The 23,877-nt window shown below is 60.1% G+C and overlaps 2 protein-coding genes across 7 annotated transcripts; both read right to left on the bottom strand.

The window, feature by feature from the left end:
- Positions 1-95: 95 nt before the first annotated feature.
- Positions 96-11,655, bottom strand: SLC25A44 (solute carrier family 25 member 44). Of its 6 annotated transcripts, none has more exons than XR_009961038.1 (6): positions 11,600-11,638; positions 6,690-6,927; positions 5,623-6,358; positions 3,649-3,776; positions 2,104-3,118; positions 96-715 (listed from the first exon to the last, which is right to left on the bottom strand). XR_009961038.1 is itself a non-coding variant. In XM_062598083.1 (6 exons), exons 4-6 carry the CDS (start codon positions 6,242-6,244, stop codon positions 2,927-2,929), a joined length of 942 nt encoding a protein of 313 aa, XP_062454067.1. In that variant the 5' UTR covers positions 6,245-6,358; positions 6,690-6,800; positions 10,383-10,513; positions 11,600-11,621; the 3' UTR covers positions 96-2,926. The 6 variants fall into 6 exon arrangements, 5 of the variants coding, with proteins under 5 accessions (XP_062454067.1, XP_062454065.1, XP_062454064.1 ...); XM_062598083.1 differs by adding an exon at positions 10,383-10,513 and having other exon boundaries at positions 96-3,118; positions 6,690-6,800; positions 11,600-11,621; XM_062598081.1 differs by having other exon boundaries at positions 96-3,118; positions 6,690-6,800; positions 11,600-11,655.
- Positions 11,656-13,404: 1,749 nt separating this feature from the next.
- On the bottom strand, positions 13,405-21,898 carry SEMA4A (semaphorin 4A). The gene is made up of 15 exons (XM_062597612.1): positions 21,793-21,898; positions 19,842-19,994; positions 19,044-19,204; positions 18,858-18,920; positions 18,668-18,766; positions 18,444-18,552; positions 18,218-18,334; positions 18,014-18,144; positions 17,731-17,900; positions 16,906-17,056; positions 16,605-16,794; positions 16,412-16,527; positions 15,544-15,707; positions 14,201-14,301; positions 13,405-14,094 (listed from the first exon to the last, which is right to left on the bottom strand). The coding sequence occupies exons 1-15, from the start codon at positions 21,896-21,898 to the stop codon at positions 13,568-13,570; spliced, it is 2,358 nt and encodes a 785-aa protein (XP_062453596.1). The 3' UTR covers positions 13,405-13,567.
- Positions 21,899-23,877: the final 1,979 nt, after the last annotated feature.

Genomic DNA, 23,877 nt, shown 5'->3' with positions numbered 1-23,877 from the left:
CCTCCGCGAGGGCCCCCGCGCCGCTCCGCGGCTCCAGCCCCGCCGCCGAGGGGCCGAGCCCGGGAGCCCCGGCGCGGTGCCGGGGGGGCAGGCAGGGGTACGAGCTGGGGGGGGGGGGGGGCACAGCACCCGCAATGGGGGTGCGGTGCCAGCGCCGTCCTAGAGCGGTCTTGGAGCACCGCTTGGCCCGGAGGCAGGGGGACATCGTGTCCCCCCCCCCCCGGGGCCGGGGCGGCACAGGAGGAATCGGTGAGACCAGGCGGGGTGCAACCGCTTCGCCCGCCCCGTTAGGGCAGGCAGCGAGGCTCTAGCCCCGAAACCGGACTGAGAAAACACGGCACGCCGGGCTCTTGGGCTCCCCGGCCCGCGCTCCTCACCTCGAGCGCTTCACAACAGCATCGGTCGAGGCCCGAGAACGCGCCGGAGGCAGCATGATCCGAGCACAGCACACAAACAGAAGGAAAAGCGGCGGGCCACTTACATCTGTGCCTTGCAAAGATATTCCAGTGCTTGTGAGAGACAACCAGAACTACCAGCGCTAGAAAGGAGGAGTCCACGCTTTTTCGGACCGTCTGAGCTACAGTTTCAGGTACTGTGCGTGCTTTGGCCGTGTTTTACTTTGTGGCTTGTTCGGCTTCGTGCATAACCGCTTTCATTATTTTTTCAGTCGGCCTCTGCTGGGTAGGTCTCTCCTAGCGCTGCTTAAATGATAAAGCTTTAAAAAAAGAAAGTATGGTTGTGAAATTACAGAAACCGGCTAACTGCAGCTTTTAAATTCAGGTGTTGAGTTGAAGGTCTGTAAAGTCTGTCATATTAGTTACCAGAACTTCTCTGGTTAAGAGAAAAATATTAAGCTTGAGACTGTCTTCCCTAAGGCTGTGGTGTCTGCCACTTCCCCTGATGCACACTGAGAACCACCTGCTGGTAACCATCACATGCTGATTATTATCATTTTTAATAGAGATATTGCTACTGCCTCTGCACAAGACCAGGGCTATTATACATTCGGGATGCTTCCTAGCAATTTTGTGATGCTGCTATTCCACTTCATAATTTTTACAGTAGAATCAGCTATTATAGAATGAGCTGATTTGCACAGAAGAGCCTTTTAAACAACAAAAAACATTCAACAGAAGAGCAGCTTGCAGAACAGACTGCTTTAGCAGCTCTGTCAGTGGCTCTGGCATACATCATCTCACGTAATGCTACAGAAAACAATTAAAAGCAGGATTAGAAAAAAGCTTTGAAGATTCCTCTGCAACCCCATTTAAGGGGTGGTGCTGTGCTTTAAGTTCTGCCCTTGAACATTAAAGTCGCTCTCTGACTTCAGCAGCAACTGTCAGTGCTTATTGCATCTCCAACAGACACTGTGGCACATCCAGTCTCTGCACAGGGGCTCAAAGGCAAGAGCTGTACTTAGTCCAAGGTGAAAAGGCAGCTGAGAGACTGGCAGCAGCCACAGTTCAGCAGGATCAACCCTGTAACCACAAATCTCTTGTTACGGCAGCGAGATGAACAGAGGCAGTAGCTTATCTGTCTCAGCTACACATGCCACTTGGTTGGAAATGTATCTGCACCTGTTGGACGCGACTAACTGGGGTGAGCACCATGTGCGGGCTGGCATCATGAAATGCTGATCTCAAATATTGAGACTAGCAGCGTGAAGTCAAGCGATCCCTTCGTTCCTCCTTCCCCAAAGAGCAGTCTCTTGCTTCATAACTTGACTGTGAGTTTTCATCCAGTAAGAAACATGACATAGCTTAAGATTTTGATCCAGCTAGAGTGTGCAAAAAACTGTCCTTGCCCTTCCTAAACAGGATAAGCAGGATTTAAATTTGCACTGTATTAGCGAACCATTACTTCTTATTCAATATGAACGTGCCAATCAGGTTTGAACTGGATCAAAAGCCTGTAGAAGCTTTTTTTCTTTCCCACCCCACATCCAGTTCTGGCTCAAATCACGTTCAGTTCCCAGCTTGGCTGCTAGCAGAACAGCAACTGGATGCTTCCCCCACACTCTGGATTTGTTTGTGCTTAAACCAACTGGAGGTGGGAAGCAGCAGCAGCCTCTGTCTCCCTTGAACATGCAGTATTGACACTCACATTGAACAAGGCCACAGAACCACTCAGTCCCCCAGAAATCAGAATAAGCTTCCCTGAAATAATAAAAAATTAAATAACAACAGATTAACAACATATGTTAGGTGTCAAAATTGCCATCAACTAGTTACAGACAGCCAACGCGATTATTAACTTGCCTAACAACTGGTTTGCTGTTTGAAGGATGAGAGATAGGAAACATTTTCCAAGAATATACAAAAAAAGGTATGTACAGAGCTATTCCAAAGGCAGTAAATAAGGTCTTAAGTGGCTCCATGTTACTGTCTTCTCACGTCTTCTAGAAATAAAAGTGAGTGATTGGGAAAATTGTCTATACTATTTTTCCACCTTCGCACAGTACAATTGCAGTCAGCACACAAACCACCAGAGGGCTCTGCTGCAGTCTGTTAGATGGCCCTGCTTAGAAGTTTGGCAAACATTAAAATAATTTAAACTGGCTTTTTGCTCCAACTGGTAAGTCTTTAATTAAAAAAAAAAAAAAAGAGAGAGAGAGAGAACTAAGAACTTGCCAGGATTCATTCACACACCTGGCTGCTCTTGAAGGAACCGTCACAGGCAAAGAGCATTGCCAAAGGTCACATTTTTGATGATTTTAACCAGAAACAGCAGCAGAGCGTTGTATTGCAGTCAGATCTAAAGAGGTGAACTGCTGTTGCTCTTGCTTCTGCTTTGTACCGTGAAACCTGCTCCCTGTTAGCTAGAGACAAAGGAGACTCCAGCTGCCTTGCCTCTCCTCCTGAGCTTTCAACCGTGACGGTCCAAATCCAGAAGGATCAAAAGAAGGTTTCTCTCCCACCAGCTGCCTCTACCAGTGTCTCGAATCCACCAGCTCTGGGCGGAGGCTCAGCTTCTTCAGAGTTTCATATCCCACCACGATGACGATGGTGGAGGGAGTGGCTGAGATGATGCGAGCAGAGAGGCCTTTTGTCAGGCCCCAGGGACCTTCTTCTGCTATGAGCTGTTTGAAGGTGAGGATGATGGAGCTCTTGCCTTCCACCTGCAAAGCCAGAAAAAAGACATTCAAAGAACTGCTAGATTTCACACAGAGCTGCTCTGGGGTTCTGCTCTGGCAGAAGCCACTATGGAGATTACAGATTAGCCAGTGCAGTAGCCTTAACCCAGTGTCTGTGGGAAAAAAAGAAAAAAAAACACAGAAAGGAAGAAGTCCTAAAGAGGCAGCCTTAAGTGGGGTCTACCACTAGACCTGTCTCCTCCTTCCCTCCCATTGCCTCCATCTAGAAGCTGAGAAGCTGGTGGGCCAACATAACAGCTCAAGCATCAGCAAAACATATTGCTGGAAGCACCTCCTTTTCTGAAGGATGGCACATTTGATGGGAAACCTCATCTGAGCCATCCAGGTGGGTGAAGCTGGCCTTGCTACCGGAACTGCCTCCTACTAACGGAGGGTACAATTTAAGCAGCGTGAAATCTAGGACGAAACAACCTGAGAACAGAGAGAAGGGGAGCACTTTACCTGAAGCCACCGATCAAAGGGCTGAGACCGAAGGCCGCAGGCTGAACTCTTACCTGCACCCGAGCCCTGATGACATCCATGGGGTTGGTGAGCGTAGAAGCTGTAGCAGCCGCAAGTGGCCCTGATATAGCTTGCAGGAGGAGATGAGGACAGTCTTTAGGAGTCAAGCTAGAAAGCTGTTCTGGGAATGGGAGGGAGAGTAAAGTTATAGACAAGTGGCTGCTTACCAGTTCCCTAAGTCCACCTGCTAATTTAGCCTGATCTGCAATGGGCAGAATCCCTGATTTCTGGCCTGTTGCATTCTCCCACAGCACATCTGTGTGGTGGTCTCTGGAAGTTAGCAAAATGCAGGGAACAAGCCCTAAATGCCGCTGCCAGCACAGTGCTCCACTCTCAGAGCCTTTGATCACCTCAAATGCAAGATCTCTCAGACCTCCTGGGAAAACAGAGCAGCAAGAGCTTGTATCTCCCCAAAACAACCACAGAAACATTCACCCCTCCTTTGAAGGACAAGGGGAAACTTTCAGACAAGACTATCTCAAGTAGTGTGCACAGTCCCAGAAAGCCATCACCACTACCTAGCAAGCTGCCCAGGCAATGTCCAGCAGGACACTATGCGTGGGATTTCTACGGAGGACAGTGCTTGTTATTATTCCTATCAGGGATTTCTTCATTCTGTTCTTGTTCTCTGGCAAACAGGATTTTAACCTGAATCTCTGCTAGCAGTGTACTTTGAGCCTCAAGGCAGGTTTGATGACCCCTGTGTTGGCAGCCAAGGCCGACATGCTGTCCAGGGACAGTGGAAGGAAGAGCTAGTGTGTGAGCAGCTGGAGAAGAGGTGTTGACCACTCAGACCCACATTTAGCATCTCCTTGATCTCCATTGTGGAAGGCTAAGAAAGGGAGCAAACATCTCATAAAAACAGTTATATTCTCTCCTCGACAAGACTCGATTACTTGTTCTTAGATGCTTGTTTTTGAGTCTTCTTGCAATGAAAGTCTAACAGTCTAATACTGTGGTTTTGGTATTAAAAAAATAAAAGCATAAAACACTTGTGTATGAGGAAGAGGATTGAAAATGTGTATGGAGCAGCTCCAGCAAAACTCAAATCAGTGAAACATCCCAAGCTGTTGTTGCCTTTTAAATGCAGTGCAGACTGTAACCAGTTTCCCCTGTTGCTACCAGAACGTGCCTGCACTGAAAAACAACCTGTGCACCTGAGACACCTGTACTTTTACAAACAGGTAGCTTGTCAGATTTACCTCAAGCTTAGTACAGTGAAATCTAAGCCTGTCATTATCACTACGTTTAGCCAGATGGTTATGAAGCAAATATTGGTCTAAAAAACCACACGCAAAGCTGCGTGACAAATCAAATGGATTACCAGGGGAAGAAATTAAAAAAAAAGGGGGAGAGGGGGAGTTAGTTGGCTAGTGTCTTTAGTATTTGGGAACAGCCTGAGCATTACCAGAGCTGAGCTAGGAAGAGAGAACATACTGTAAAGTACAGTTTTGTACCGCGAGGCTTGGTGCCAGTTTTAAAGCTAAGGAAACTGAAGCATGAGCTTACTTAGACACACAGCCACAGATGACTTGGCGCTCGTCTCTGCCTATTGCTTTGTTCTGTTATGGGATTTCAGGCTCTAGAAGTCTTTTTGCTATATACAAGAGTCCACGTGAACAGAAACACGAATTAGACTTATTCAGTGGATTCAAAACTCTGCCCAGTACCAGACAACAGCCTTCCTCACTTCCATGCATTATTCAAGATTAGCAGAAGCAAAAGCTACAGCAGATGCATCAAGTCCCTTTTACCCAAAGCCACCTAGTTTCAAGCCCTATCAAACTTCCATCCACCATTTGCAGAATTGTTTAAAGTGAATACATCTGTTTGTTCAAGACAGGTTCTGCTCCAATCCCACATCAAAGCAGGAAAGCGAATCATGCTGGGTCCATAGTTTCAGAGTTGATCTCTGAGGCTTCTAGGTCTCCTGAGACGAGATCCACCCAAAGCCTCCTTTCACCTACCGGCATAGAAGTGGTAGAAGGGCCACCAGACTGCACTGTTGGGAATATAGGTGAGCAGAGAGGCTACATAGCCCCTGTAGAAGCCTCTGAAGCCATCAGCCTTGAAAATCTGTACAATGATGTCCTTGGTTTGGCCAAAGACCAACATCCGCTTGCCATCTTGGTTCTGCACCTTGAACCTGCCCATGCTTTCCCCCTTCCTCTGCATCATGAGGTGCTGGGAGACCACGTCGATGGGTACCGTGATGCTCTGGGCCACTAAGGAGGCTGAGCCACCTGCCACCAGAGACTTTACAGCGTTGTTGTTGTTGTACCGTGACACATACTTCCGAGTGAGCTCGTACGTTGTCACATAGCACTGGCCAGAGATCAGCGTGAAAGTGTTGACCAAAAAGCCACGGTAGAGCCCAGCTGTCCCTTCTGTCCGCAGAATTTTCACAAAGGCATCAAAGGTCCCGTTGTAGAGGCTCTTGCCCTTCTGGACTTGTAACCGTGTCCGGATGAGCGTGAAAGGGTAAACGCTCACCCGGATCATCATAGTCATGCAAATCCCAAATACATAAAACTTCCTCTTGTCCAGATGCTCCCACTCAATGATGGGGATGTTGCGTTTGTCCTCCATGACTCCCTGAAGTTGAGAAGGAGAGGTGGTATGCCCCAGATCTACCTCAAAAATGCAGAGTGGACCAAGACCCAGCCCACGTATCTTAAGTGCCCGGATTGGAAGTGCTGTCACCTGGAAAGAGAGAGAGAGACACTTTAAGACGACAGTTGCACACTTAGGTGATGTAGGCTGTTTAGGCTAACTTAAATTTACTTCCGTTGTGTGAAGTGGATAGGGAACACCTGCATAAAACATTCTGCTGGCAGAGCGATGGGACTGTAACGTCCAGTAGAAGGGCCATAACACACAGCTGATGACAGCAGTTTCTGAAGTCGCCACAGCTATTTGTTAAACCCTGACAGCAGTCCGTACACACAGCAGTTCTCACCATGCTTCACACTACTTCACTGCAAAGCAAAGCTTGCCAGACTTTGTAAAGCACTGCTCCAACAGTGAGAACTACCTTTTAACAACCACGCAGGAGTACGGACTGTCAACCAAAGCAGCTTCTCTCCAGTCATTCCAGGTTTGTGATGCTCCTAGATGTCAGAATGTCACCTTTCAGTTCCAGGCTCTGTACAAAGAAAGCAGTGGCATGCTGTGAAGTCTCCATACAGGTTCTCGGATTCCCCACACAAATCAGATGTGCTTTTCAGGGCGTTTCAGTTTCTCCCTTCCTGAAACTGAAGGATAATGCAAGCCTTGAGGAGGGGGAAAAAGGGGCAGTGAAAGCAGAAGCAAGAGGCAAGAGCAAAGAATTATGTAGAATCTCCATGCTGATGGCCAAGATCCTGAAAAGAAAGAGTTAAAAATCACAGCTTGACTGAACAGAGCCTAATGGCACTTCTCAGCTAAGGCCAACAAAGTTCATCCTCACTTTCATTACTGGATAATCCCCTCTGGTACGATAACACTCACAAACCTGCCATGCTTCCAATTTTGGCAGCTTTCAGAGGATCAGGAGCTGAGGGACTAACAAGGTGAGCAGAAGAGCCAAGGGGAATTCTTGCCGCAGGTCAAGCCAGGAGGCGCTCCTCGTTCAGCCTCCTCACCTAACACTTCACCACTGCATCTCCACCGCATGGGCAAACGAGTCCCAGCAGTCACCACCACCTGCTTCCCCAGAACAAGGCTCAGTGACTCCATCCATCTCCCTTTGGGTCTTGTCTACCCTAAATTGCTGTGTATCCAACCAGGCTTGGAACAAGCCTAGCTCCTTGAAGGGCCTGGCATATATAAACAAAAAGAAAAGAGTGTCTCAAAAGATCAACCCAGCATAAAAAGTGATTACTTCACTGACCACTGGGACTCCGTCTACGTCGAAAAAAGCCTAAACGTCTGGAATAAGACACTGCTGAATTACTATAAGATGCCTGAATGCAGTCACATCAAGGCTGCTGTACCAGGCTCTGATAAAGGGTTCTTTGAAGTCTTATGTACAGGCACAAGCTGAGAACACATAGTTATTGAGAACAGAGTAAGATTAAGTAATTCCACTTGTAAATGTAGAAACTGGAATGAGTGTATCAGAGATCGCGAAACAGATGCTTCACTTTAAATCTGTGTTTTCACTCAGTCTAGATTATTCAACATGAGATGAAGTCAACACCCTACACCAGTTTTGGTGCCATTTTATGCTGTCAGAGTAATGCAGAAAGACCTTAGCATAAATACGCCTTCAAATTGCAGAACTTAAACAGTGAAGACTCAGCTGGTTAGAGATGAACTAAGAAAATGACTGGCAATTATTTACCTCTGGCACAGAGAAGATTTTAAGATTATGAAATTATGGCATGTGTGGGGGTTATTAACAAAGCCTGTCCATGCCCATCTGCAAACAAAATATTGACTTAACCTCACTAAGCAGTGTTACAGATTGTCACAACTCCTCTTGATGGACAGTGAAGTTAAAAATACTCAAAGGGCACCTGAGTCCACAGGAATGGGGGGAAGGGAGAATGGGGGTGTGCAAGGGGGACAGACACAACACCCTTTTATACCTACTTCGACAAAAACTGTAATTCATTGTTATAGTCAATTAACTTGACAGATAATGCATAACAAAGCTAATGGCTTGTCTAAACAAAAGTTGTATTGCTTTAATTATAATTAAAGCATTAGCACTTCACAAATACAGGCATAATTAGACAGTACAAAGCTTCCTATGCAGAAATTATCTGCCCACAGCATCTATAAAAACATTAATCTGTTCATGCTGAGTCCCACTAGCTTAATATTTTATAAAAAATAAAGTCTACCCCGTGCAGTTTCCTTGCAAAATCTGAGGGTTTAGTCTACACTCCAAACTCCTCTGCCACCCCAAAATTGAACCATACATGTCCAGAGCTCTGCACCTAGAAGGTAAGGTGTCTCTGCTAAGAAAAATCCTCAGGGCTTTAACATAGGAAAAAAAGAATGTATGTATCAAGGATACTTCTTTATTAGTAGTTTTAGGTACTATAGCGCTTTGTTTTTAGAATTTAAGCCATAACCTTGGGGAAATAACCGTACTTTCCTTGGACTTTTATTAATAACTACCTTCATTCAGGATCTAAATTAGACAGACAATGTCACTTCAACCCCATGGCCTGCAAGCAATTGAAACAGTAAATTCATCCTGAAGGGAGGTGAGGAGGGAAGGCGTACCTCACCTCGCTAGGGATGTTTTGATTTGATCACCACAGGCAAAATCCTTGCTCTGCTGAAGACGAGAGTTATGCTCAAAGCATTTATTCTTCTAGGAATTAAATCTAGGGCCTTGCTCCAACCAGTGATCCTGTGGCATCCGGTTTTGGTGCTGATCTTTCAAGTAACTTTGGGGAGGTTGATATCAAAGTAATTGCTAAGTCTCAAAAGAACAGACCTACCCTCTGAAACATAATACAAGTACACCAGCTTCCTTCCCAGGCCATAGAGTTATTCTGTACTCCAATGCTTCAACAGTCTCAGCCTTAAACAGTAAATTTAAATAAATCTCTACGAATGGTTACTTTTCACCATGAACAGAAAAGCATTTTTTTTTGAATTTCTGCCTAGAATTTAAAGCAGAGGATTAACAAGCAGGCTGTACCTGCTGCTGCTGCTCTGTCAGTACAAAGGGGGAGCCTGCAGGTCGCACTGCAAACATCCTCTAAACCCGGGCTGCAACTTCGCATGAAACTCTTGCCCCCACAATTTAACCCCCTTTTCATGCGGCCCCATCAATCCAGTCTCTGAACTCTTTCTGCTGCATCTGTATCTAAATATGATTCTTTGGCAAATAAAGACAGGGCCTTTGTGTACCCCTAGCCAAGGATGCCTCTCGCTCAGCATACTAATGCCTTAGCACGAAGGCCTGGGAACCATCCAGAAACGGGCTGAGAAAACGCCCTTCCAGCTCCAAGTGCTATACACTGTTGCCTGTAGAGATTCTCTCAAGTGGGGAAGCACGAGATCAAACAAAACCACTACAAGTCTTGAAATTTTACTTCTTTTGTCTGTGGCATTCTATGCAGAACCTGGTCTAAATGGACACCTCAGTTATCAAAGTATTGCTTTGCTATTGCACTCCTTGTATCCATTTCTATCCCTGGGTAAATTTAAGAAAGGCTGCACAAGCACTGAAGATTTGCACCTCTCTGTAAATGATGTGACAGACACACTTGAAAGACAGCGCTTCCAAATGCATCCACAATCCTCTGCCAAATTCCCTCCCTCTCCTTTGCAAAGGGCGTGAGTGCAGAGGAGTCCCGCACTAAAGCCGTTGGTACACGAGTTGGGGCAGCCAAAAACCTGATGCACCCAGGAGTCAGTGAACACGTGCAAATTTTGGCTCAGGACCTGCTCAAGGTCACCGAGTTAGCAGCTGAGCAAGTGAGAACCTTCCCGTCCCACCGTTTCCAGCCCCGCGGCTACTCGGCGCCACCGGCCAGTCCCTCACCTGCAGGGCCAGACTCTGTCGCCTCCAAGACGTCTCCGTCCCCCTCCCCGCGTGCCACCCGCCTCCCAGACTCGCTGCTGGCAGGGCACCAGCCAGGCTGGCCTCGGAGCAGGCAGCACCCTTCCCCTGCCTCCCAACGGCAAATCCTCCCCCTGTTTCTCTCCAAGTGGCAAAACCTGCCCCTTCTGCTCGGGCCCTCACGCCAGCTCTCACCCAGCTTCCCCGCACAAAACGCACCTGGGTTCTCGCCCAGCGCTTGCTTGCAGCAGCCTCACGCTGACCCTGGCCGACTCCATCTCCAGATCCTCTCTGAGGCCAGGGCCCTGCCCGCTGCTCTGCCCCCAGCCTCCCCGAACTGGGGTCGTACCCTGCTGAGCATCCCCGTGCAGGCAGTGCCCCACACCTGATTACCTCCACAGCCCTCAAGCTAGGCTGCTGGCCTGCCCCCACGGCCTTCCTCTGCCCCCGAATTATACCCCTGCCCCACGCTGAGCCCCAGAGGGACGCACAGCTGGGCTGCCACCCAGGCAGACCTGCAATGCCCCCCCCCACCTCCAACCCACAGTCTCCTGCCCCACAACTTGGCCCCACCAATCTTGCCCCACAACCAGGCCTCCCCAATCTCGGTGCCCCGAACCTGCCCTCCAGCCTCACAGCTGAGCCTCCCCAATCCCACCCCACAATCTCCTGCACTCCAGGTGGATCTCCCCAAACTCATCCTCCAGCTAGGCACCCCCCCCCCCCAATCCTGCCCCATAAGGAGATCCTCCAATCCCCCTCCCCAGCTGAATGTCCCCAATTCTGGCCCACAACCTCCTGCCCCATAACTACCCAACCCCTTCTCTCCCCACAACCTCCTGCCTCACAGTTGGGGCAGCCCAGTTCCCACCCCACAACCTCCTGCCCCACAACTACCCATCCCCTTCTCTCTCCACAACCTCCTGCCCCACAGCTGGGGCAGCCCAGTTCCCACCCCTCAACCTCCTGCCCCACAACTACCCATCCCCTTCTCTCCCCACAACCTCCTGCCCCACAGCTGGGGCAGCCCAGTTCCCACCCCACAACCTCCTGCCCCATAACTACCCATCCCCTTCTCTCCCCACAACCTCCTGCCCCACAGCTGGGGCAGCCCAGTTCCCACCCCTCAACCTCCTGCCCCACAACTACCCATCCCCTTCTCTCCCCACAACCTCCTGCCCCACAGCTGGGGCAGCCCAGTTCCCACCCCACAACCTCCTGCCCCATAACTACCCATCCCCTTCTCTCCCCACAACCTCCTGCCCCACAGCTGGGGCAGCCCAGTTCCCGCCCCTCAACCTCCTGCCCCACAGCTGCCCCCCCCCCAATGGCGCCCCACAGCTGCCCCCTCCTCCCGGCCATCCCTCTCCCGCCCCGCCGCCCGCCCCCCGGGACAACCCCCCCATGTCGCCACGCCCCGCCGCCGTCCCCCTCACCTCAGGCAGGCGGGCGAGAGGCCCCCGCCCCGCCGCGCCCCGCCGCCGCCCGGTCCCGCCGCCCCATGGCCCGGCACCCCTCAGCGCCCCGGCCCGCAGCGCCGGCCGGAAGTGAGCCGCGCGGGGGAGGAGAGCGTGCAGCCCCCACGCGCCCGCTCGACCAATCAGCGCCCGGATGTCGGCGCCATCTCGGAGAAGGGCTGACGCCGACCCGGAAGGAACCCGGGCGTACTTCCGGGTCGCAGTAAAGATGGCGGCCAGTCGCTAGGCCCCGGGGAAGACGGAACAGTGGGATACGAGTGCGCATGCGCACGACCGGCGAGCCCCTGCTGCGCCCCCGCCTTAAAGGGCCAGAGGCAACTCACGAGTCTTAAAGGGCCAGAGCCAATTACTGAGTTGATGCAATAAGCGAGTCTTCCAGGAGGAGGCCGAATAACAGCTGCTGCAAGGGGCAGAGGGCACGGCTCGGGGCCATTTCCCCCTTCCTGCAGGGCTGGGGTGCACACCTCTGCCCCCCCCCAGCATTGCACACCCATGCACAATGCACGCACACATTGCACAGCCGTGCACAAGGCACACCCATGCACAATGTGCACACGCATTGCACACCCATGCACAATGCACGCACGCATTGCACAGCCGTGCACAAGGCACACCCGTGCACAATGCACGCCCGTGCACAATGTGCACACGCATTGCACACCCATGCACAGTGCACACAGATATGCACAATGCTTACACGCACACTGCACACAGTCACATGTACACACACACACACACACACACAAAGACTGAGCCTCGCGGGGCCTCGCGCCGCTCCCCTGGGCCTCTCTAAATCCAGCACAACAGACTGCCTCTTCCGTTTTAATAAAAAATAAATTTTACAAAGACCAGGAAGATTTACATCTGTTCCTTCTTAAAAAATAAGGCTAAACATGATCAAACAAGCAGCAGAGGCCAAAGCTCAGCAGGGGAAGGTTTGGCGGGGGCCGCAACACCGGGGCTGCAGGCCGGACCCCTCCCTCGCCGGCGGCGAGGCTTCGCCTCGGGCACGGCGGCGCAGCGAGCGTTTGCAAAACCTGCGGGTTTTTTCACCCAGGCTCAGCACCAGGGCGAGCACCGGCAGCAAACGCGGTTTCGCCATGGTGCCCTCCTTGTTTCATGGCCAAGTCCTTCCTCATCCCACTTCCTTCCTTCCCTGTCCCCAGGTCCTTGCCCCATCCCCACGTCCTTCCACCCTCCCCACGTCCTTGCCCTGTGGCTACATCCTCCCCTTGTCCCAAGGTCCTTCCCCATCCCCATCTCCGTGCCCCATCCATACAACCCTGCTCCATGGCCAAGTCCTTGCCCTGTCCCCACGTCCTTCCTCCATCTCCACGTCCCTCGCTGTCCCAAGGTCCTTCCCCATCCCCATCTCCTTGCCCCATCCATACAACCCTGCTCCATGGCCAAGTCCTTGCCCTGTCCCCACGTCCTTCCTCCGTCTCCACGTCCCTCGCTGTCCCAAAGTCCTTCCCCATCCCCATCTCCTTGCCCCATCCATACAACCCTGCTCCATGGCCAAGTCCTTGCCCTGTCCCCACGTCCTTCCTCCGTCTCCACGTCCCTCGCTGTCCCAAAGTCCTTCCCCATCCCCATCTCCTTGCCCCATCCATACAACCCTGCTCCATGGCCATGTTCTTCCAGCATCCTCACGTCCTTCCCTGTCCCCACGTCCTCTCCCGTCCCCACATCCTTCCCCAGCCCCATGCCTCATGGCCATGTCCTTGCCCCACCCCCTCACCCCCACTAGGGAAAAGCTATTTTATGTTAAACCATTTATATTAAATTAAAAAAAAAAAGAAAAAAAAGGCAAAGCAAAGCTTCACATTCACGTCCCGCCTCTCCTGCTGGTCCCAACCCCGCGGAACCCGGAAAATCCCCCGGCCGCATCCCGGCGGAGCTTCGGGGTGCCGGAGCCGGGCGCCGCTACGCCGGGAGCTGCTCGGCGTCGGCGCGGAGCTGGAGGCGGGAGGCCGGGGGGCCGTCGGGCGCCGGGGGCTCCCCGTGGAGCGGCGCCTTTTCGGGGCGCCCCGGGGCGGGGGCCGCGCCGCAGCCCCGCACCTTCCTGCGGGCTTTGAGCTGCCGGCGGCAAGCGCCCAGGGCCAGGCACGCCGCCGCCGCCAGCGTCGCCGCCAGCAGCACCGTCACCGTGATGAACTCGCGCCGGTACGAGCGGCGGGGGCCGCCGGCGGGCGCCCGCCCCGGTGCGTCCTCGCCGCCGGCGCCCGCCGGCTCCCGCAGCACGTAGTGAGCCACGGTCCAGGTGTAGCCGTTCTCGGTGGCCCGGCAGAGGTAGGTGCCGGCCGCGCCGCGCCGCGCCAGCACCAGCAGCGTGTGGTCGGGCAGCAGCGCGGTGCCGGGCTGCTCGCCGGGCTGCTGCCAAGCGTAGGCAGCCAGCGCCGAGCGCCGCGGGCACCGCAGCCGCACCACGGCGTGCAGCGGCGGGCTGAGGGCTGCGGGAGCACGCCGTGGGGCTCAGCGGCGGGTGCCCGGCACCCCCCCCCCCCGTGCCACCGCCAACACCCCCCCCACCGTCTCCTCGGCACCCCGATACTCAACTCTCTACGGCGGCGGCGGCGGCGTGGGGGGCCGCCCCGCTCCTCCCGCGGTGGCAGGCGGCCGCCGGCTGGCCCGTCTCGACGTCCTGCAGCCAGCCGCTGCTGCGGCCCGCGGAGCGCCGGCTCAGCGCGCCACCCCCTGCCCACACCCCCCCTCCTCTGGCGTCCCCAGCCCCAGGGTCCCCAGGGTCCCCAGCATCTCCATCCCCATAATCCCCATCCCCGGCATCCTCAGGGTCCCCATCCCCGGTGTCATCCCCCCAGTGTCCCCATCCCCGGTGTCATCCCCCAGGGTCCCCATCCCCAGGGTCCCCAACCCCGGTGTCATCCCCCCACGGTCTCCATCCCCAGTGTCACCCCCCCAGGTTCCCCATCCCCGGTGTTACCCCCCCAGGGTCCCCATCCCCGGTGTCATCCCCCCAGTGTCCCCATCCCTGGTGTCACCCCCCCAGGGTCCCCATCCCCAGGGTCCCCATCCCCGGTGTCATCCCCCCACGGTCCCCATCCTCAGTGTCCCCATCCCCAGTGTCACCCCCCCCAGGTTCCCCATCCCCGGTGTCATCCCCCTAGGGCCCCCATCCCCCATGTCATCCCCCCAGTGTCCCCATCCCCAGTGTCATCCCCCCAGTGTCCCAATCTTCGGTGTCATCCCCTCAGGGTCCCCATCCCCAGGGTCCCCATCCTTGGTGTCATTCCCCCATGGTCCCCATTCCCCAGGGTCCCCATCCCCAGTGTCCCCATCCCCAGTGTCACCCCTCCCAGGTTCCCCATCCCCGGTGTCATCCCCCCAGTGTCCCCATCCCCGGTGTCACCCCCCCAGGGTCCCCATCCCCAGGGTCCCCATCCCCGGTGTCATCCCCCCACGGTCCCCATCCTCAGTGTCCCCATCCCCAGTGTCACCCCCCCCAGGTTCCCCATCCCCGGTGTCATCCCCCTAGGGTCCCCATCCCCCATGTCATCCCCCCAGTGTCCCCATCCCCAGTGTCATCCCCCCAGTGTCCCCATCTTCGGTGTCATCCCCTCAGGGTCCCCATCCCCAGGGTCCCCATCCTTGGTGTCATTCCCCCACGGTCCCCATTCCCCAGGGTCCCCATCCCCAGTGTCATCCCCCCAGGGTCCCCATCCCCCATGTCCCCATCCCCATCCCCATCACCCCGGGCGTCATCCCCCCTGGTGCCCTCAACCCCTGTGTTTTCCCCATAGCGTCCCCCCTCCTGCCCCCAGTGTCCCCCTCCCCGAGTGTCCCCATCCCCATCCCCCATGTCTCCCGCCCAGTGTCCCCCACCCCTGACGTCCCCATCTCCGGTTTCTCCCCCCAGGGCCCCACGGGAGCCCCCGGCTCACGCGTGGGCGCCGGCGTGGCGGACGGGCCGGCAGGAGCGGTTGTGCCCGTCCCAGGCGCAGTAGGGGTCCCGGGCGAGCAGGCACTCGGCGCAGCTCCGGTACCCGCTGCAGTTGGCCAGCGGCACCTGCAGCACCCCGCCGGAGTAGCCCACGTAGAGGAGGCCCTGGGGGCAGAGGCGCCGCGCTGAGCCTCCGCGGCTCCATACGGCTCGGCACGGCTCCGTGCGGCTCAGTAGGGCTTGATATGGTTCAACAGGGCTTGATACGGCTCAATACGGCTCCATAGAGCTCGATACGGCTCCATAGAGCTCGATACGGCTCCATACGGTTCAATACGGTTCCATAGGGCTTGATACGGCCCCATAGGCTTGGTAGGGCTTGATATGGCTCAATAGGGACCCACAGGGCTCGGTGTGGCTCAGCGTGGCTCGATAGGGCCTGATACAGCTGGAGACAGGCTGATACAGCTCAACAGGGCTTGATATGGCTCAATATGGCTCGATATGGCTTGATACAGCCCCATAGGGCTCAACACAGCCCCATAGGCTTGGTAGGGCTTGATATGGCTTGATAGGGACCCATAGGGCTCGGTGTGGCTCAGCGTGGCTCGATAGGGCCTGATACAGCTGGAGACAGGCTGATGCAGCTCAACAGGGCTTGATACGGCTCGATACGGCTCCATAGGGCTCGATGTGACTTGGTGTGTCTTGATTTGGCTTGATGCGGCTCAATATGGTTTGATACTGCTCAACACTGCTCGATGGGGCTCGATAAGGCTCAACACTGCTCGATGGGGCTCGATAAGGCTCGATAGGGCTTGATAAGGCTCGATGGGGCTCGATGCAGCTCGACGGGGCTCGGCACCCACCTTGCCCGGCGCCAGCAGCAGGCTCTTCACGGGCTCGGCCGCGGGGAAGAGCTGGATGCTCTCGACGATGTGGGGCGCCCCGGGCAGCTCCACCGCTTTGTCCAGGAAGCCGTCGGCTGCGGGCACGGGGCCGCGTCAGCGCCGGCAGGCACGGCGCAGCCTCCGCGGGCAGCCCGGCCCTCCGCAAGCCTACCGGTGCCCAGGAAGAGGACGCGGTAGGTGGCCCCCGAGACGCCGCGGGGCTCGTCCACGGCGATGCGCGTGTACTTGACGCCCGTCCGCACCAGCACCGGCTGCCCCTGGCTGGGCAAAACCTTCCCGTCCATGAGGAAATGGTCCTTCATGAAGGTCAGCGCCTTGTCCGAGGAGGAGCCCACGGAGCACTGCAGAGGGGCCGGGGGGAAACTGAGGCACGGCCCCACGCCGGGACACGGCGGCGGGGGTGGGGGGAAGGAGCCGCCCGGCGCCGGGCTTTGGCGGCGGCCCCGACTCACGCTGCCGGGCCGGGGGCTCATGTCGGGCCCCCCGTAGACGGTCCAGCGGGAGCTCTCCTTGTTCAGCTCCTTGTACTTGCCCTCGAAGACGGCCTCGACCGCCTCCTGGCTGTAGGCGCACACGGCCGCGCTGCCCGCCGTGCCCGCCTGCCTGCGGGGAGCGGCGCCGTGGGCGGCGGGGCGGCCCGCAGCCCCCGCACGCCCCCCAAATCCGAGCGCCTGCCCCCCCCCCAGATTTGAGCGCACGCCCCAAAATCCGCGTGCACGTCGCCCAAAATCTGAGTGCACACCCCAAAAACCTGAGTGCATGCCCCAAAATCCGAGTGCACGCTCCCCCAAATGTCTGTGCATACCCCTGAAATCTCCCTGCACACCCAAATTGCTGTGCGTGCCCCAAAGCCCCGGGCACATCCCACATCCCTGTGCACATCCAAATCCCTGTGCACATCCAAACCCCAGGAACATCCCAGACCCCCCTGCACGCCCAGCCTTGTGCGTGTAACGCCCCATGCACATCCCAAGCACTCGTGCGCCCCCAAAGCTCGGGAACGTCCCAAATCCCTGCACGTGCCCAAATCCCTGTGCAGCCCCAGAACCTCATGCACATCCCAAATCCCTGCGCATGCCCAACCCCTCCACGCACCCCGCTAACCGCGGGAACATCCCAAACCCCCATGCGTGCCCAAACCTCCGTGCACGTCCCAAACCTCCATGCACGTCCCAAACCCGCCTGTACATGCTCCCAAATCCCTCTGCCTGCCCAAATCCCCATGCGTGCCCAGACCCCTGTGCCTGCCCAGACCCCCGCGCACGCCCCGGCCTTACCACTGCGTGGTGAAGACGGCGTAGAAGTCGGCGCGCCCGGGCTGCTGGGGCAGGGCGAAGGCGTGCTGGATGACGTTGAAGGGGAAGCGGCCGGGCTGCGAGCACACCAGCTGCGCCTTGAGGAACGTCGTCCACTTCTTCTGCAGCACCTTGTCGCCGCCGACGTCGCTCTGCGGCGGCGAGGGCGGCCGCTCAGCACCGTGCCGTGCCGTGCCATGCCATGCCATGCCGTGCCGTGCCATGCCGTGCCATGCCGTGCCATGCTGCGCCGCGCGCTCCCCACCTTGCAGACGCGGGCCACCCGCGGCACCAGCAGCCGCTCGAAGAAGTCAAACTCGTCGGCCGTCTCCTCGAAGAAGAAGTAGACCTTGTCGTCGCCCGGCGCGGAGAAGGAGGCCACGAAGGCGGCATCGGCTGCGGGGCGGCCGGGGTGAGGCGCCGGCGGGGCCCGACCCCCCGGCCCCCCCCCCGGCGCCCCGCGTCCCACCTGCGAGCCAGCGCAGGAAGGTGTCCGTCTTGAGGGCGGCGCGGCCGCCCAGCGAGCGGGAGATGACGGGCTCGTTCCCCTGGAAGTTGTTCATGGTGCCCGCGTAGAGCTCGCCGTCTGCGGCGCGGGAGCGGTGCCGATGGAGGGGCGGGCGGTGGGTGGCCCCGGTCCCGCCCCCGAGCCCCCCCCCCACCCCCCCGGCTCGGCCCCCGCCGCCCCCGCTCACCCGCCAGCAGCGCCGTGTGCGTGTGCTGCGGGTCGAAGGGGCTCTGGCCCTTGCCGTCCAGGAAGGGTTGTCCTCTGCCGCCGGGCACCAGCGTGAAGTTCTCCAGGCGCTGGGAAAGCAGCGGGGGAAGCGGCCCGGCTGACAGAGCCGCCGAAGCGGAGGGAGCCGCGGCGGCGGGGCCGGGGGCGGCCGCTCCCCCCCCCCCCCCCCCCCGCGCCGCTCACCACGTAGGCGCAGGCGGGGCTGAAGGCGAAGGTGCCGCACGCGTACAGGTGGGTCCGGTTCGGGGCCACCAGCACCCGGATGAAGTTGAAGCACTCGGTCTGCACAAGGGGGGAGGCGGGGAAGGGGAGGGGGGCCGGGGTGAGGGTCCCGGCGCCCCCCCCCTCCCCCCCCCCGGCCGCCCCCTCTCACCTCCTGGCTCTTCTTCTTGAAGGCGCACTCGGAGGCTTTCTGCGCCGTGGGGCCCCACGGTACCTGCGCGGGGGAGGCGAGTGGGTGCGGAGGGGCCGGCGCGGCGCGGCGCCCGCCCCACGGCGGGCGAGCGGGCGGGCGGCCCGCGGCGGCGGTGCCGGTGCCGGTGCCGGTGCCGGTGCTCACCGAGGCCGTGGCGAGGACGGCGCCGGGGCGGCCCACGGCCAGCGCCAGCAGCCGGTCGCGCGCCCCGACGTACAGCTCCTCCTCGTCCTCCCGCAGCAGCAGCGCGTCGTAGTGCGACACGTTGGGCAGGCTGAAGCGGGCGAGCGGCCGCCGCGGGTCCCCTGGCAGCGGCCCCCCCCACCCAGGACCCCCCCACCCCCGCCCCGGGGGAGCGTCAGCCGCCGGCTGCATCTCCCGCCCGGCCGTGCCCGACGGCGGGGTCTAACCGCCCCCCTCCCGGCGCTCCGGGTGCAACCCGCACCGCTGCCCGTTTTCCCCTCCCACCCCCCCCCCCCGCGCCAAAAAAAAAACGCCCCCAAACCGGCGCCCAAGAACGCAAGCGAGAGGAAAGGGAGTTTCTGCAATTCTCCGAAGCGCGGCGGGGGAAGGGGAAGTGGCGGCCGGGGCTGCGCCGGGGCGGGCGAGCCTCTCCGGCCGCCCCCGGCCCGGCGGCCCCCCGCAGCGCCTCCAGACCCCTTTAATCACCGCCCGTTAATTACCGCCTGCCGTCAGGAAAGCTGCCCCCCGCTCCCGTCCCCCCGCCCCGGCGCCTCGTCCCAGTTTGGCCACCCGTGCCCAAAGCCGGATGCTGGGTGCCGGGGTGGGGGTGCACCCCAAAGCTGCACCCGTCCCCCCCCCAAAGCAGCTTGTCCCCATGCTCCCCCCTTCCCTTTCGCCACCATTGGCTCCTCCCTCCCTCTTTTTCCCCCCATTTCCCCCCTTTTTCCCCCCTGCCCCCCCCCCCCGGGCCGTACTCACCGGCGGCGAAGACGACGCGGGGCAGCGGCTCGGCGCGGAGGACGGCGGCGGGCAGCAGCACGCCGCAGAGCAGGCGGAGGGCCGCGGCGGGCATGGCGGGGGGCGCCGCCGTGCCGGGGGGCGCCGCCGTCCCGGGGGGCCCCGGCACCGTCCCTGCGCCGAGGCCGAGGGCGCGGCGTGAGCGGCGGGGAGGCGGCGAGCGGAAACGAGAGCGGGGGCCGCCCCGACACGTGGGGCGCCGGGGCCGCTCCGGCGTTTGCTGCCGCGGGGCCCCGCGGACCCTTAATTTGGGGGAGGGGGGGGGCGTTCCTCCCCCGTTGGCCCCCCCACACCCCCTCCCCGGTTCACGGCACGCCTGCAGCTGCGCGGCCTCAGGAGCAGACCTGACGCCGCGGTGATGGGCACGGTGATGCCCCCAGCGGCATCCCCGGCCGCGCCGGGCATTACCTCTCCGGAGGACGGAGCCGGGTCACGCGCGGGCGTCGAGCGCCGGTGCCCGGCAGGCGCCCGGCCCTGGGGGGCTGCGGGCGGCGGGGCTCGGCGGGCCCATGCCCGGCACCCGGCCGTGCTCCCTGCGAGCCGCCGCGGCCGGGGAGGAGCCCGCGGCGCCGCCGGGGCCTCCGCGAACCAGAAAGTCCTGCCGGGGGAGGACGAGCCCCGGCAGGTCGCGGGCCCAGCGCCTGCCTCGCCCGCGCTCCCTGCCGGAGCCTGGCAGCGGGGCGCCCGGACGCCTGGGTCCCCTCCCTGGCACTGGGAGAAGTTGCCAGGGTTGGAGCAAAGAGCCTGGGCATCCTGCCCCCCCTTCCTGGCATCCTGCCCCCCCTTTCTGGCATCCTGCCCCCTTCTTGGCATCCTGCCCCCCCATCCTGGCGTTCTGTCCCCCATCCCTGCATCCTACCCCCCCTTCCTGGCATCCTGCCCCCCTTCCTGGCGTCCTACCCCCCCATCCCAGCCTCCTGCCCCACATCCATGCCTCCCCCCCCGCCTGCCCCCCGCCTGGCCGAGCCTGGGCAGCCCAGCACTCGCCCCGCCACCATGCCCGGCCACCGCCAGCTCCCCGCGAGCCCAGCACCCGGCGGATCTGCCGGGGCCCGTGGGGTGGCAGACGGGGCCACGGCTCCAGGAAAGCCCCCGGCGCCCCTTCCCCGGCCGAGGGGAGCCGAGAGCAGCCCCCGAGGCTGCCACAGGAGGACGAGGTGCCGGCGCTGCCCCATCCCCTCTCCCTCCCGGCGCTCTCCCATCCCTTCTTCGCCCCTTTTCCCCCAGCTGGGGAATATTACGTGAGCTGGTAAAAATGCAGCTGCTTTGCAAAGAGCGGATTAACCCTTCCCCGCCACCGAGCTGGGCCCTGAGCCCAGTGGTGGCTGTGTCAGGAGGGGTTTCTGGGCGGGCAGGGCTTTCCCCGTGCCTCAGTTTCCCCAGGGGCTGCAGCAGTGCAGGGAGCTCCTGGTGCCTGGCTGTGGTGGGGGGGACAGGGATGCTATTAACTCCGGGCAGAAAAAAGGGGGGATGTAAAGAGGGGAGGTGCAAAGCAGGGGGTGCAGGAAGGATGGGGGGGACAATTTCGTAACATTTTGCAAGGGAGGGATTCAGGGGCACAGGGGGACGTGGGGAGGATGCGAAGTGGGATGTAAGGGGAGAAATGCAAGGGGATGCAATGGGGCGGATGTAACGGGGAGATGCAAAGGGAGGTTGGAAAGGAGGAGCTGCAACGGGGGAGCTGTGAGGAGGCTGCAATGGGGGGGCTGCAATGGGGGCTGCAATGGGAGGGATGCAGCTGGGGGGCTGCAATGGGGGTTGCGAGAAGGGTTCACAAGGCGAGTTCACAAGGGGGGGCATTGCAAGGTGGGGAAAGCCAGGGGGGTTGCAAAAGAGGCAGGGAGGCGGGGGGGGGGGTCATAGGGATGCTCTCCCTGGGCTGGAGCCCTGCCCCTCCGTCGCTGCCCTGGACCATCGGAGCTGTCCGAGGGGTCCACCCGGCCGCAGCCGCGCTGCAGCAAACGCTCCCGCCTGAAGCCCCCCGGGTGGCCGGGGTCCCCCACCGCCAGCATCATCATCTCCCCCCCACACACCCCGAGGAGCTGCCCGTCCCGGTCGGCGCGCGGGCGGCGGTACGGACCTGGCGGAGCGGCGGCGCGGCGGCGGCGGCGGCCGCGGGGGAGGCCTGCCGGGGCCAGCATCCCTGGCGGGGCCGCCGGATCCTCCTCACATCACCATGGCTACGGCTCACCTCGCGCCGGCTCCGGCGGGCCTCGCCCGCGCCCGCGCACGCACGCACGGACACCGGCCCCGCAGCCGCGCTCCTGCGCCCACACCTGCCCTGGCACCCGCAGCCACACGCGGGCGGCCACGCACACACATGCACGCGGGCACACACGGACATGCACACGTGTGCAGGCATGCACATGCATGGATGCCTGCAGGTGGGCTCAGACGTGTGCACATGAGCACATACAGATGTGTGCGCATGCACAAGCGTGCACACACATGCATGCCTGCAGGCAGGTTCCAGCATGCACATACATGCACATGCACAGGTGTGCACACACATGCATGCCTGCAGCTGGACTCAGACACGCATGCAAACGGGCACAGACCGATGTGCACATGTGCACATGTGTGCACACACACGCATGCCTGCAGGCGGGCTCAAACACTCATGCACATGGGCACAGATGGATGTGCATGTGTGCACACACATGCATGCCTGCAGCTGGGCTCAGGCATGCACACATGCGCATACGGACAAGCACACAGGCACAGATGTGTGCACACACGCGTGCGTGCATGGAGCAGCCCCCGGGGGTGCACGCACACGCGTGTCCCTCCAACGCCTCTTGCCGTGCTCCCGTGACGCTGCTCCTCGTCTCGGCCGGGTTTGGGGCCGGGGCTCCTCGAGAGTCCGGCGCAGCCCCGGCGCTCCTGGCGGCGCCCCAGCTGCAGGCTGCCCCGATTTCGATTCGCCAAATCGCTTCATCACTTCCCCCCTTGAAACCCCCTCGGGGAGGAATCGCCGGCCCGGCTGGCACTGGTGGGTCCCACTTCTGCTTCGCGAGGTGCCTCCACTCCCTCCCCCTTCCTCTTCCCCTTCCTGGCCCCGAGCCCCGCCGGGGCGGCCGGCCGGGGGGGGGGGGACCTGCTGCGGCGCCCGCCGCCTCCCCGGGGTGCCCCAAGCCCCGACACGGGCGCATCGCCCCCCCCCCACCCCTCCCTCCGCGGCGGCACCCGGCCGCTTCCACCCTCCGCACCCGCCTGCCCCGCGCGGCCTCTGCCCCGTCCCTCCGCCGCCGCCGGGGCCGGCTCGGCGGATGGAGGGGGAGAAACGCGGGGGCCGCGGGGCAGCTCCGGGGGCAGCTCCGGGCACGGCCGGATCCCGCGGAGAGGGAAGGGCGCCGCGGGAGGCCGCGGAGCGGGGGGAACCTCGCACAACCGAGCCCGGGATGCCCGCGGAACGGCACGGAGCGGGCCCAGGCGTCCGGGCAGCCCCGCCGCTCCCGTTCCCACGGGGCTCGGGAGGCCGCCAGCCTCCGCCCGGGCGCCCTAAGGAGCTTGCGCTTCGTGCCAGCCTGCTCCCGGCCGGCCGCGGAGCTGCGCGGCTGCGAGCGGGGTTGCGGCGGGCACAAGCTCCCGACTTAACCACCCGCGGGCTTAGCAGGGCAGCCGGACCTTAATCCGCCGGGGCACGCGGGGGCTGCGCGGCGCACGGGTGGGCGACGCCAGGTCAGCCCGCCGCGCTCCGGGCCTGGTTTTCGCTCTCTCCAGCCGCCCGCGGGGAGCCTGGCAGGGCTCAGCCCCGCGGGGGCTGCAGGGGCAGCGCTAAGACCCGGGCCCGGCTCGGCGGAGGACGCGCGGCCGCGGGGCGAGCGCGGCGCGGCCGAGCGGGGCCCCGCGCCGGGCTCGGGGACGCAGCGTGACACCTCGAGCGCCTCCCGGCACTGCATTTCCTCCCCGGCGCCGCCGGGCAGCGGCACGAGGTCCCCGCGGCGCTGCTGGCTTCCCCCCCCCCCCTCCCCCGTTAAACGAGCTGCTAGTTTGG

This window comes from Rhea pennata, chromosome 31, assembly GCF_028389875.1.
Source record: "Rhea pennata isolate bPtePen1 chromosome 31, bPtePen1.pri, whole genome shotgun sequence".
NCBI classification, from domain to species: domain Eukaryota; kingdom Metazoa; phylum Chordata; class Aves; order Rheiformes; family Rheidae; genus Rhea; species Rhea pennata.
Note: the sequence above shows the minus strand (reverse complement) of the source record. Positions and strands in the feature narration are given on the sequence as shown.

Excerpts from the sequence above, each read along its gene's own strand:
- SLC25A44 (XM_062598081.1), bottom strand. The coding sequence starts at position 6,244 with ATGGAGGACAAACGCAACATCCCCATCATTGAGTGGGAGCATCTGGAC. Across the intron at positions 3,777-5,622 it reads CTTCTACCACTTCTATGCCG|AACAGCTTTCTAGCTTGACT; the intron begins GTAGGTGAAAGG and ends TCCCATTCCCAG. Across the intron at positions 3,119-3,648 it reads TCATCAGGGCTCGGGTGCAG|GTGGAAGGCAAGAGCTCCAT; the intron begins GTAAGAGTTCAG and ends CTGGCTTTGCAG.
- SEMA4A (XM_062597612.1), bottom strand. The coding sequence starts at position 21,898 with ATGATGATGCTGGCGGTGGGGGACCCCGGCCACCCGGGGGGCTTCAGG. Across the intron at positions 19,205-19,841 it reads CCGCGTCGTCTTCGCCGCCG|GGGACCCGCGGCGGCCGCTC; the intron begins GTGAGTACGGCC and ends GGCCGCTGCCAG. Across the intron at positions 14,302-15,543 it reads CGCCACGCCGGCGCCCACGC|CAGCGGCTGGCTGCAGGACG; the intron begins GTGAGCCGGGGG and ends CGCGGGCCGCAG.